At 39.0% G+C, this 13,512-nt stretch overlaps 1 protein-coding gene across 2 annotated transcripts in view; it reads left to right on the forward strand.

Annotated features, from left to right (window-relative positions):
* Gbe1 (1,4-alpha-glucan branching enzyme 1) overlaps positions 1-10,750 on the forward strand; it is a 265,447-nt gene extending 254,697 nt beyond the window's left edge. For both annotated transcript variants that reach the window (NM_001100502.1, XM_039088228.2), the window contains 2 exon segments: positions 3,172-3,289; positions 10,010-10,750. In NM_001100502.1, the coding sequence (NP_001093972.1) occupies positions 3,172-3,289; positions 10,010-10,066 (175 nt within the window). In that variant the 3' untranslated portion in view covers positions 10,067-10,750.
* Positions 10,751-13,512: the final 2,762 nt, after the last annotated feature.

Raw genomic sequence — 13,512 nt, forward strand, 5'->3', positions numbered from 1 at the left:
CGGCTCATTTGTGCTTGGACCCAACTTTAGAATTGAGCAAGAAACGGCGTTCATCACTATTTGGCTTGGATCGCCCGTGAATTGGATAACCAGCTGCAGGGAATGGGAGCATCAGAACCACCTTTGACCCTGCTTGACACCCACCCCTACCACTCACCAGTTTGTCCTCCTCCACTTTCTTCTCACAAAGTGTGCACCAGCCTTCTTATCCTTGGCCACAGTTAACCTCCTTATTATTTCCCCAGACTTTTTTTTTTGGGAGGGGGGGTGACCTTTATACTTGAGTTCTGACTTCTAGGTTGAATTCCTTGATAGTCAAACCATGTTTGGCTTAAAATGTTCATCAGACGTAATCAGCAAATTACATATTAACGCCTTGTCCTGCTTTCCTTCCCCCTTTATGTACAGACTGGCAGCTCTCCCTTTTCTCTTACTCCCCCAATCTCTCTCATTGCACGTCTTTTGTCTCTAGTCACAGATGTTCACATGCATGATTAGTCCTCCCCACAACCGGGTGTGAATGGTGTAAAACTAAGAGTATTTAGTGATTGGTATATCGTTCTTGCTGTCTTGTAGATTTTATAAAAACAGCTACGAATGAGATAGTAAAAATAATTTACTCCCTGTTTTTCTAAGGCAAACGCTTACTATCAGCAGTTTAGCATCTGATAGAGGATCAGTTTAAATGGTTTATGTAGAACATCTTGGAAGGGACTTCTTCTGGTGTGGGGTGGTAGTTGTGGACAGTTGGAGACTGAGGATATGCCCTGATGAATTAGGTTTACATTCGTGCAATTTGAAAGCACATTAAGAAGGTAGTTTAAAATAAGTTAAAATTATCTTGAGTTGTATTTTTTTTTTAAAAATCCTTTTTATATGTTTTGAGAGAGATTTTAAGAGAGATTAAGGAACTTCCTGAACGTGAGAATATTTAAAGTAAGTAAATGAAGTCACTTGCTCTAATAAGCTCCTCTTAAGGTCTTTGGCCAAGTTTTCAGCTAAGCCTGGTACAGGGACTGTTTCTGGATGATTGAATAACGTGCCATAGCAAATAACAAGTAGAAAATGACTTCCCTGTCTTTATCCTTAGTATTTCAGGTTGTAGAAACTTCTGAATTTAAGCACTATAGTTCCTTAAGGAAGCTAAATTGTTCCCCAGGTGATAAAGACCAAGCTGGGGAGTTCCCAAAGTGGATACAGATGTCTTTCCTTAAAAATTGTAGAAGAGAAAAAAATTTAAAAAGGCAAGTTGATATCTAGAAATGTCTCTGTCTTTTTTTTACAAGCTGTTCCACTATGGCTCAAATTACACAGATATAAAGTGGACTACACCAATTTTATTATGCTAGTTCCTTTCGGTTTCCAAGAGAAAAAAATATGCCTGTTCTTCCTGTATCCCTGATTATGAAAATATAAAAGCAAAGGTGTACTGTTGAATTTTTCAGTGGATTAGCATTACAACAACCGAAAACAAAAAGTCTGTGCTCAGACAGTGACTGACGCATACGGATCCTCTGTCCATTAAAATAATGCATCTGTCCACACAGAGAAACCCTTGTATCGTGGCTACCATTTTGGAGCCATAGTGGAAAAGTTTGTAAGAAAATCACAGAAGTTTCATGAGATGAGAGCTATCGATGGTGAAGATATGCTTGCCTTCTATAGCCTTTACCAAAATTCCTCTTGCTAACCAGTCATTTGTTAGTAATTTAATTCAATAGTTATGAAAAACATATTCTGGGGCATTCTTCTCAAAATTGTGACTTTAGACATGGAGCAACTTCTTCGGTGTACTAGAATGGAGAACAGAAGGAGACTTTATTTTGGTCATCCCTTGATGCTTCCCTGATTTACTGTGCTGACAGTCAGTCATGTTCATCAATGATATTTCCCCATAACACTTCCTAGTAGACTTAAGTCATTCTGGTACTTTCTAGCGCTGGTACATTCTAGCCTGGAAAACATCATTTGAATCCTCACCACCCCACCTCTTTGAGCATACTAGAACCCTGATGGTTAGCATCAGGGGGAATCCAAGGAGACTGACCTGGATTGATCTAGACAGAGTCACCGCTTACAGCAGATTTCCTGTGGTGTGTCCATCTGCATCTCTGACCCAGACCAAGGTTTCAAAAGGATAAAAATGATGGCCCATTGATCATCTCTCACATGCACGATTATTAGAATCTTTTTTACAGCATGAAAAATGTACAAGCATTCTTGGTACTGAAGATTTATATACCAGGAAAAGAAAACTGAAATGCCTTAGTACTATCTGTATTCAGAATAAGGCTAGATAAAAAACAGACTCTCTAAGTACTGAGAAATTTTTACTTGTGGACTTTAATGCCAAGTACTATTTCTAGATATTTCCAGTTAATAAAATAGCCTTTAGTTGTCTTCTGTAAGTGTAGTCACTCTGATAACTCACTCTGAAACAATGCATGTTAGTCTGAGAGGACACTGGGATAATATGTTGGAGATCCTATGTAATCTTCAGTAATGTAAAGAGGGAAACGGCTATTAATTTATGCCAGATTCCAGGGTTGGTGCGCAAATCCACCGGTGGCAGTAACCATCAGTTTACCTGCCTGTGCTGTCTAGAACCAGAAAGTTGGGGTAAGGCTGCACTGAGACATCTTCCAGCCATGTTTTGTTCATGTCATTGTTTGTTCCTCTGATGGTCATGTTTTGAAAAACAAAGTAATGAATTCGAAAATAAGGAAGGAATAAAAAAGTCTTCCAAATGAGGATCAGTTTATGCATGTATGTGTGTCTTTTATAATGCATTTAATGAACAGATGTAACTAACCAAGTGATTACATATCACAACTATTTAGTAAGTGTATTCTTTGTGATTTTTCTAGCTAGAAATATTACCAGTGAGCCCCATTTCTCTTCAGAGAGGAGGAAAATATCAGAGAGTGGATGGATTGTTTCCAGAGCAAAGGAGATTCTCATCAGTAGGGATTCCAGGCTGCGTGATCTCTCAATGGTACATGAAACCTGGGGCGGGATGCTAGATCTTGAAACTCTTTCAAGCAGGAGAACTTCCTCAGTGTTTGAGAAGGAACAAGTTCACAGCACAAATCATGATTTAACGTTATTTAGAGTGTGTTTATGATGTCTCCTTCCACATTTATACAGTTGTGAATTCCTTAACGGCTATACGTTCAAAATTGTATTAGATTCAGATGCAGCAGAATATGGAGGACATCAGAGACTGGACCACAGCACCGACTACTTTGCCGAGGCTTTTGAACATAATGGGCGCCCCTATTCCCTTTTGGTAAGTAAGAGTCATTAGATTATATTCATTCCATTTTAACTTAATTCTTTAATTTTGTAGTTATGGTTTTGTTCAAAGAAACAACTCTTTAAATAGTAATGGGACAGGAGCAAAAAGATAAGCAAATCAGGAAAAGGTAGTGAGAGACACTGGGTCTTAGGAATAATAAGACTGAAGGATATGTCAGTATATTTGGAAGAAATGCTGATAGAATTTAAGGTTATTTCTCTGGGCTTGAGGGGACAGATTTGCTTTATTTTTTTATTACAACCGTGTGTATTCTTTATGTAACAACTTAATTATTGCTTTCTCTGCAGTATATTTCATTAAGTGGATTTGTACATTATTGTCTATGTAATGAAGTTTAATTTAAAACATCTTGAAGAAATACATGATTTATATCTTTTCTGTCAACTAGTAAATTGAGAGCTGGATTCTTCGTAGTTATAAATTCTCTCAATTATTCATGCACCTGAGAAAAGCTTTGTATCATTTGAGTTTTGTTACACTGCAGTGTCGGTGATAAGATGCTGCCTTCAAATACTGTTTCCCTTCTTAGAAGATGCAGAGTTTAGCAAGATGTTAGACTGGGGAGATTTTGCATTTAATTTATGGCCAGATAGTAGGCTTAGGTTACATATAAATCATATTTTCTTTCCTTTTCCTTTTTCTGGCTGATCTTGCCTGTTTTTCTATCTGCCCTCTCTCTGCATCTCTCTCTCTCTCTCTCCCCGCCTCTCCCCTCCCCTCCCCCCTCTCTCCCTCCCCACCCCCTCTCTTTCCCTCCCCCTCCACACACACACCCCCCTCCATTGTTCTCTTACACTCCCCTCTCCCCTCTCATTCCCTCCCCCTCCCCCACACACAGACACACACACACACACACACACACACACACACACACACACACACATGCACCCCTCCATTGCTTTCTTACACTCCCACCATCAGGAAATAGCAGACCAACATGTGGATATATCGTATCAAATAAGCACATTTTTATAAATTATTCAGTTTTTATTGGATTTTTTAATTTACATTTCAAATGTTATCTCCTTTCCTGGTTTCCCATCCATAAACCCCTTATCCCAATCCCCCTCCCCCTTCTTGTATGAGGCTGTTCCCCCACCCACTCACCCACTGCCTCCTGCCTCCCACCCTGATATTCCCCTACACTGGGGGTCCAGCCTTGGCAGGACCAAGGGCTTCTCCTCCCATTGGTGCCCAACAAGGCCATCCTCTGCTACATATGCAGCTGGAGCCATGGGTCTGCCCGTGTATAGTCTTTAGGTAATGGTTCAGTCCCTGGGAGCTCTGGTTGGTTGGTATTGTTGTTCTTATGGGGTTGCAAGCCCCTTCAGCTCCTTTAATCCTTTCTCTAACTCATTTTTCAAAAAGTTTATAAGCTAAGCCTTGAAATATGTATGGTAACCTGGGTTTCATATTCATATTCTACCCTCCCACTTGAAGTAGCACAAGTCCCCAATTTAGTAAAATACTTTATCCTATGCAGAGCAGTCAGCCAGAAAATACATAAAAGGACAGCAGTGATGAAAGTTGAGGAGTGATGCTAGCTCACTGGCCAGCAGACCCAGCTGTTGTGCTTGTGTGTGTGTGTGTGAGTGTGTTGATAGCCCTGATGTAGGGGAAAGAGGGAAAATGTCTCCTTGTGGTTAAGAGAGAGGGCTCACACATACTATCACATTACATTTTTGAAGAACTACTGTTATAACCTGTCAGGGCATTCCATTTTGACATGAGCAATAAGATTGATAAAAAATAGTTCCATAAGTGAGTGAGGAAATTACCTAAAAGATGTGAAATAATCGAAAAGGTAAAAGACTCCCGAGGGCATGGGAGAGATGATTCAGCTCCCAGGGAGGAACACGAGAAGCTGCAGCCTGTCCCAGTGAAATGGAACTTCATCCACTGGAATTTGACAGGAGGAGTTTGAAAGATTTAACAAACGTCTTTTATAGGTAGACTTATCAAACATTCCCATTCCCGAACAGAATTTTGCTAGGGCAAGGGCTTTGTTGCTATGCGGAAATGATGAGGAAAAAAAAATCCCATGGACGAGACCTGGAATACAGTGTTCTGGCTGCCACTTGACCACCTTAGTAATTTACTACATCCTCCCCTGTTTTCCTCATTTTTTTTAAAGATTTATTTATTAAATGTGAGTACACTGTTGCTCTCAGACACACCAGAAGAGGGCATCAGATCTCATTACAGACAGTTGTGAGCCACCATGTGGTTGCTGGGGATTGAACTCAGGACCTTTGGAAGAGCAGCCAGTGCTCTAACCACTGAGCCATCTCCCCTGCCCCATGTTTTCCTCGATTGTTAATGAGGGCATAGAGTGCTGTTCTCTCTGTGACAAGAGATTCTTAGGAAGGCCAAACCCATTAGCGTGGCCAGACTTTGCAACAACTGCCAGAGGACCTCCTCCCTGTCTTTAAGTCCTCATGGCCATGTACGGACACATTACGTCATTTTAATATCTTGAACATATCAAGACAGTCAGTGCCTTGAGAATGTTTAGATACAAACACCTTCCCCAAGTTGGAAGGAATTATTTTCATGGATAAGCACCCAACTGTTCTTGGTGTAGATAAAGAACACTTTGGCATTCATTCAATTTCTCGGGAGAAAAATAATTCTGACATAATTAAATCTGGTCAACAAGCCAGTGTTGGTGGCAACCAGGTTACTTCCCAAGCACTGCTTGAAGTGATTGGGCAGACGTGTCACAGCTTCCGAGTTGTCAGGGTGAATGGGGACCCCCACCCACATACACACGGAGGTTTAGTAATTCAACCACCACCACAGAAGAAATACCAAAGGTCCTAAGGACCATGTATAATACAACTGTGAGCCACCTCAGTCGGGAAGGGGATGGAGAGCCTGCCTTTCTTACCACAGAGCCTGGTTCTCAGAGACTAGAGATGCTTGAGAAAGCATCTGTCTATAAGATCAGGTTCCAGATAAAGTGATCACTGGAAGAAACCCAAATATATATACATATATATATTATATATATATTATATATATATGATTCATTTGATTTCATATATATATATATGAAAACAAGTTCCTTCTTGCCAGTTATCCATTAAGCAATGAGGGCAAAGGGCAAGGGACAGGAAATTACACAAACAAAAGCATCTGTTACAGGAATGCCTCATTAGAGTCAGAAGTCCTTTGTAACGTGATTCCTGTGTGCTAGAATCCAATTAAGTGCTTGCAAGTGACCCTCGGTGCACTAGGACTCATACCAATAAGACCAGCTCTATGTACAGCAGTCCTGGAATAATGAAAGGAAAAGTAACTATAAGTTTCCCTCATCCCATGAAATTTCTGCCCATCATAACTGCTTCACAGCATTTGCCAAAGCTTAATGTGCAAGCTCAGTAATCCACGGGATCTGCTGAGTAGGTGTCAAATCTGTTTTCAAAGACAGCGACAAACAGAGCTCAGAGGCATCTTAAAATACACCTGCATCCTGCAGCATCAGCAGGTACTGCCCAGGCTCTGCCTGCGATTCCTCACTGAGAACCAGAAAAGCAGAGGTAACTAACTGGATTCACACCACCACCGAACCGCTATCGGAGAGTCAGGGCACCGGAAGAGCTACTGAAGTAGTAGGGCGGACCTCCTCCACCCTGCCGAGCTGATGGTTTGGGAACGCTTCATTTTTCTTCCACGATGATTTAGCGTGATTATTTCTCCATAGTCTAGTTTCTGGCATAGAAGCTGCTACTATGTGTGTGAACTGTCCCTTGCTGGGTGAACAGACCCCCCTTTTCCTTCTCTGACTCCTAAGTTCAAATTCCGTAGTGTAAAGGAAAGCACAAGGACTCAAGGCTTCTTTAGAACCACAGAGACAACAGTCATGCTGAGGATGGGCCTCAGGAGGATGCTGGGCATTAATTACTTTGTCAGCTTGGCTCCTTCCCAACAAGGAGTTTGTTGACACCTATTCTAAATCTGGGGGTTCATAAGGGTTCAGTTTATGAGACTGAGGGTTCAGTTTAAATGGAAGATCTCGCATGTATTTTGTATTCTCACTCTTCTATAAATATTAAAACTACAATTTAATACAGCTGGAGCATGTCTTTGGCACGATCTATGGAAATATTTCCTTATTTTAAAAAACAAAAGCACTTAATTCTTAGAGTTTTGTTTCCTTAATATTTCTAAATTAGTGTGTCCTGTGTATAATCCTGTATAGATCCTTTATAGAGGAACTGGAAGTGGTTTAGTGGGTAAAGTGCTTGTTATAATCCTGTATAAAATTATATAATGTATAGAATTTAAATTGATAAATATGGGTTAATTATAACGTATGGGTATGTGTGTGTTTTCTCCTTGCTCTAAATACAAAATGAGACCTACTTAAAACTTTTTTCTTAGAAAGTACTTTGTAAACTAACACACGTATATGAAGACTAAAATTATGTTAACAGATACTTTTTAAAAGAAATATATTAACTAAGAGGTCTGGCCTATATTTCAGTGAAGAATATTTTCATCCTGTCAATATTATATCTGAATGGGCTGTCACTAAATTTGACACTCTCTAATATATTTTCAAAATGCCCTGTGTAGCATTATGTCTTTTTTTTTAATGTTGTCATTGCAACTTTTAGACACCTTCTTTTCCAAAATTATATAAGTAACTCCTTGATGATCCTAAAGAAAAATAACATGACCAGGCTGACCTAAGGGCTCACTATGTGGTCATGTGGTTTTGAGACACAGGAGGGGTTACTGTAATAATTAAGACTTTTGAGCTAGCCACAAACATTGGTAGAGTTGCAAGTACTTGACACTTCATAAATGACACAAAGTAAACTTACTTTGACTGAGGCTAGACATTGAAGTTCATAGTCCTATATTACATTGTTTCATTTGCTCTTTTTTGCCTTCACTGTAACATGTGTAAGGTTGAAAGTCTAATCAGATATGTTTTACAACACATATGGTCTGTAACATATAAATCATATACATATATATATATATATATATATATATATATATACCAAGATGTAAGTTATATTTAAACATACTTAAACAGTTATGGTTAAACCCACTTCTGTCTGTGTCTCTCCTCTTGCAATAGAAATCAAAGACACATTGGAATTTAAATAGGGAGATGAGACTTACAGAGCCCGTACTTAGGCATTATGTTTTAGCAAGAGGCCCCAAATTGTTCACATTTCTAATGATCTCATAAGGACCAACACTGATTATCTTCAGTCTTTAGTATAATTGGCAGTCATTTTCAAATGACTAAGAAACTCAATTTACATACAAAGAAACCCAGTAAAAAATAAAGCTCAAAAAATTCTTAAGTAGCCAGAATGGGGGAAAAATCACTTGCTTATAGAATTTTTCTGCTGTTTATAACACAACAATATAACACAAAGCAATATAAACATATTTGTGGTAATCAACAGTGCAGCAAGAAGTGTAATTATATAATATCCCCGTTAAAATATTATTATATGATTACCAACAGAAGGGTTTTGAACAGTTAGTATTGCAACTAGAATGGCGGCCATAAACTTCCTTACACACAACATTCAGTATCACTGTTTAATTCTCATTTTTGATCATTTAATGCCAAAATGGAAAAGTCAATGCATATATCGCAATCTTAAAGTTCTTATATTCTCTTGTTTTCGATTCTTAAATTTGAACTAGCTAAAATATGAAAGGATCCAAAGAAAAAAAACCTCCTTACAAATGATACTTATCATTGATATTCTATCAATAAATCGCTATGAACCTATGAATCAAACAGTAGCTACCACAATTGCCTAGAATCCAAATAAGAGATTGAGCGAAACTCTTCTGATGTATCACTGTGCGATACACTGACAAGAACTGATCATTATTCGTCCTCAGCCTGATTAATGTGTCCCACGGCAACTCCTCCAGTATGAATTGGCAGGTCCCTGTCGCCTGTATTATGGGACAATATCTTCTCAGGATGATTTTAATGGAGAGGAGTGTAAACTATCTGGTTTCTGGTGCTAGGTCGAAATCTAGATTGTTCTTTGACATAAGATTGTTTGTGCCAGAGCCTTACCTACTAGTCCAACTCAGTAATTAGGATCCTAACGCATGGACTACAGTCCTAGACAGGTAAGAGGACAGATATGAGGAAAGAAAAAGAAAAAGGAAGGAAGGAGGGGAGGGAAGATTCAGAGGACTGTAGACCCCTTGTAGCAAGAGGCTGTGATAGGGACCTTAAGGGCAGATTGCAGTAAGATAGCAACCTGTAAAGGGCTGTCCTATCTTCAAGAAAGGGTCCCGTAATTTGTTTCTTATTCCGTTTTTTTTTAATTGGGTTAACCCTATTGAGTGCCTAATTCTTGTATTTATTCTTTCAATCACAACAACCTTGTGAACTGCACACAGCCCTTGTGCACCAACTAATAGTGAAATGTAGTTTAAGAGAGCCATTTATTCATCTCTGTAAGGAACTTCATCTTTTGTAAATAGTTTGGAGCCCTCTAGTGGTTACTGTTGTAATAGCCTTTGCTGCCAAAACTTTCAACTATGAACTTGAGCCTTCGGATGGCTGGTAGAATTAGATGAATTACTGTGACCCTAATCGCATGAGAGACTGTATGGTACATATGTCACTTTGCCGTTATGACAGCGTGTTCCACATTTCTTTTAATTACACCGTTGTGACTGTGTTAACAGGTGTACATTCCAAGCCGAGTGGCTCTCATCCTTCAGAACGTGGATCTGCCAAACTGAAGAGACCTGAAGTCAGCCCATCTCTCCCGGACGAGTTGAAGCTGAGCCTCATCACAGTGTTGATAATGTGCGATCTTTGCAAAACACGGCTGTCTAGCCAAAACATCAGGCTGGAATTCAACATTGGAATATGTAAACATATAAGTTGCTTATGAAGTAGAAGGGGGGATGTGCTTTAAATATTAACAACGTCTATTTCAGAGCCATTTGAGAAATTAGGATTTGCAAATGAAGTGTAACACATGATAATTTTTAAATATTACTTTACTGGCAAAGTATTTGATTCTTTAATTTTAAATTTGAATTATTCATGAGGCATGATAATTTGGGCTGTAGTAAAAACGGTTTTTTTGAGGTAGATATTTGGTGGCCTTATTTGTTCTAATATCTACTGGTATGAACAATGTGGTACTGAGCTTGTTTCTCTGCTGTACCTTTTGTAATTGTGTTTAGAAATGCTATATTAAATATGTGGCTTTAATATGAAAATAAGAATCTCATAAAAGAGAATATAAATTTCTTATCTGTGCCTCATTTTACATTAAGTTTTATCTTGTAATCTCCTGTTCATAAACGGTTCCAGTAGACGCTGATATTTCAATCTTCTGAAGGCTTGAAGTGGTCGTTGTAGCATTTCTGAAAATGTCTTTCATTTCAGTCAATAAAAAAAAATGCCAAATTGCATTGGCTAATGTGCTTTTTATTGTGCTATTATAAGGAATGATTTGCAACAAATACTAGTGAGCTTTATTTCAGCCCTGATGTGTTCTCCATGTAGATTCACATATATAGAATGGATCAGGCAGCTTTTCTCTCTGGTGGGTGCATTGTGTAACTTAAAATCAGAGTAACCAGGGTCCTGGGAGCTGGCCCAGTGGCCCAGAGCACTTGTGAAATGGGAAGATCTGTGCTCAGAGGTTGGGGGAATTCTTCAGTGGCTGTTCAATTATTTAATGGGGTACTACACCTGACCTAAGTTCAGTTGGCAGTACCCACATCAGAACTGCCTGTGACTCCTGCTACACTGTTTCCAATATCATTTCCTGGCCTCCAAGACTAATCAACCTACATGTATATACCTACATGTAGGCACATGTACCTAATTAAAAATAAAAATTAAAACCTTTAACAAGAGACAGTGAAAGTTCAAATCCCTAGAACCCCCATTAAAACTAGGTGACTGTGTACACCGGTAACACACGCTTCACGCAAAGACGGCAGGCAAATCCCTGGAAGTTGGTGGCTAACCTTTGGCCAAAGAGTTGGCTTCATAAATGAGATGCCGGGTCTTAAAAAACAAGGTGAACGGTGATAGAGGAAGGCCCCTAGCATTTTCTTCTGGCTTCTAGGAACATGATAATGGACATGCTGTCACATACACTAAAAAGCCCTACACAGCGTTCAAACATACACTATTTATCAACTATGAAGCGAAAACCACATTAATGAATTTAGATATCTAAGCGATTCTGCTTTGAATCAGAACCTTTAGAAGCTGCATTATCTCAGTCCAAATTCTGAAACTTGCCTTTTGAGTCTCAAATAATTGATGTGTAATTTATGCATGACAAGTAATGATGCGTTCCTGAGAAATGTGTAGTCCTTTTATATTTTTATGAATATGAATTCTTGGTTTCTATTTTGTTTTAGCTTGATTATTCATAACTAGTAAGAAGTGCTTGGAAGTTGGGGAAGGGAAGTAAATGGGACCAAAATATCCTGTGCATGGATGACATTCACAGAAATGAGCATTATTATATTTAAGAATTTTTTTAAACTTAGTAATGACTATGTATGCAATAGACTTGCTTTTGCATCTAAACCTGTACATTAGCCATTAGTTCATTATTCTTTGAGACAACTTTGAGTGAAACCTCAGAGATCTAGGTCTCAAACATGTTACCTGTCTGCAGTTGTAAAAATTTAATAGCTTGGTTTCCTAAGACTCGACATGGACAGTTAATAGTGGTGCACACAACTTCTTGACTGAAGTTGTCTGGTGTTTTTCCTTTATATAAATGCATTAGGATCTGTGCTGCCATAGTTTGTGTTCTGTAGCTGCTAGCTGCTAGGGATAATAACATGATATGCAATTATGACATGACCTGTACTACTATAAGATTCATGACTATTGACTTGGTTGTATATAAGGGAAGATGACCTTTTTGCATCAGGAATTGTATGTGTGTGTGCTTTTGTATGTACATGTGCACATATTCCAGTATGGGTGCACTTTCATATGTATGTATGGAATGGCTAGAGTACAGCCTGGGGTGTATTTCATCAGAAGTCACCATTTACAGGATCTATAAGATAAGTTGACCAGTGACCCCACCCTACCCCAGGGAATTAAATGTCTCTGCCTTCCCAACCATACCCATAAATTTTGGGGACCCCTCCTGCTTGCAAAGCAGGGATATCAACAACTGAGTCCTAGCTGCAGGCCTTGGGTCTGCAGAAGGTGTTGTTCATTTGTTTCATTTCATTTGTTTTAAAAACACTGTTCTTTCCCCGTGAGCTTGTGGAAAAGTTTAAATGACCACAGTGATGATAGCTAAAGTTTCTCTATATTCAGTATGGCTCCCTGTGTGAAGTTAGGTTTTATCAGTCTAAGTTATTTACCCATTCATCGTTGCCCTCTGCTCCAGGAGACCAAGAATAGCTGTGGATATGTGGATAGGTGGGGATTATGAAAAATAAAAAAACTAGATGAAATATTAAGCATTTAAACTAAATACAATTTCCCTTTCTCTGTCTTGGTACACCAGTTTTAGAGAACCGGTAATTGTCTAGTATATTTCTCTGTAAGTCTTTTATATTGAGCAACTGGCATCCCTATCTTTCTTTTTATTGGCTAAATGTTTCCAAAATTCACAACCGACAGGTATAGAATTTCACACTTTGTGCCTTGTAATGCTTTTCCCATGATGTTCTTATTCCCAACATCAAAAATGAGAATAGCCTGTCTTCATTATCTTCCAGAATGCATCTTCTTGCTCCTTTAACTTCATACGTCCTAGAAAACAGAGATAACTTCCTATTTATTTGCACCATAGCCTAACAGTAGCAGATGTCCCCTAGCAACGGCTCTACTATCCAAAATAAAATGCATACCTGATGCTACTAATGTTTTAGGTTGATATTCTTCTGCTCAGGAAAAGCCATGGTTTTAATAGATGAGAATGACACGGTACGTTCCACGGGGTTTCTCAGTCTGTACCACTTGACCGCTGACAGTCAATGCGGCTCATATTGTCTTTTCCATAAATTCATTGTCTCTCGCATTGCCCTCTTTTTAGGCTAAGTGTTCATCTCTAACATAAAATGAGGGATTTAGTCGCCATGTTCCTCTGGTTCAAAAGAGGCACCAGTGGCAACAAATTGACTTTTTATGACAACTGTCAAAGAATGCACGCCCTCCCCTCCCGCCCTCCCCTCCCGCCCTC

This window comes from Rattus norvegicus, chromosome 11 (assembly GCF_036323735.1).
Source record: "Rattus norvegicus strain BN/NHsdMcwi chromosome 11, GRCr8, whole genome shotgun sequence".
Taxonomy (NCBI): domain Eukaryota; kingdom Metazoa; phylum Chordata; class Mammalia; order Rodentia; family Muridae; genus Rattus; species Rattus norvegicus.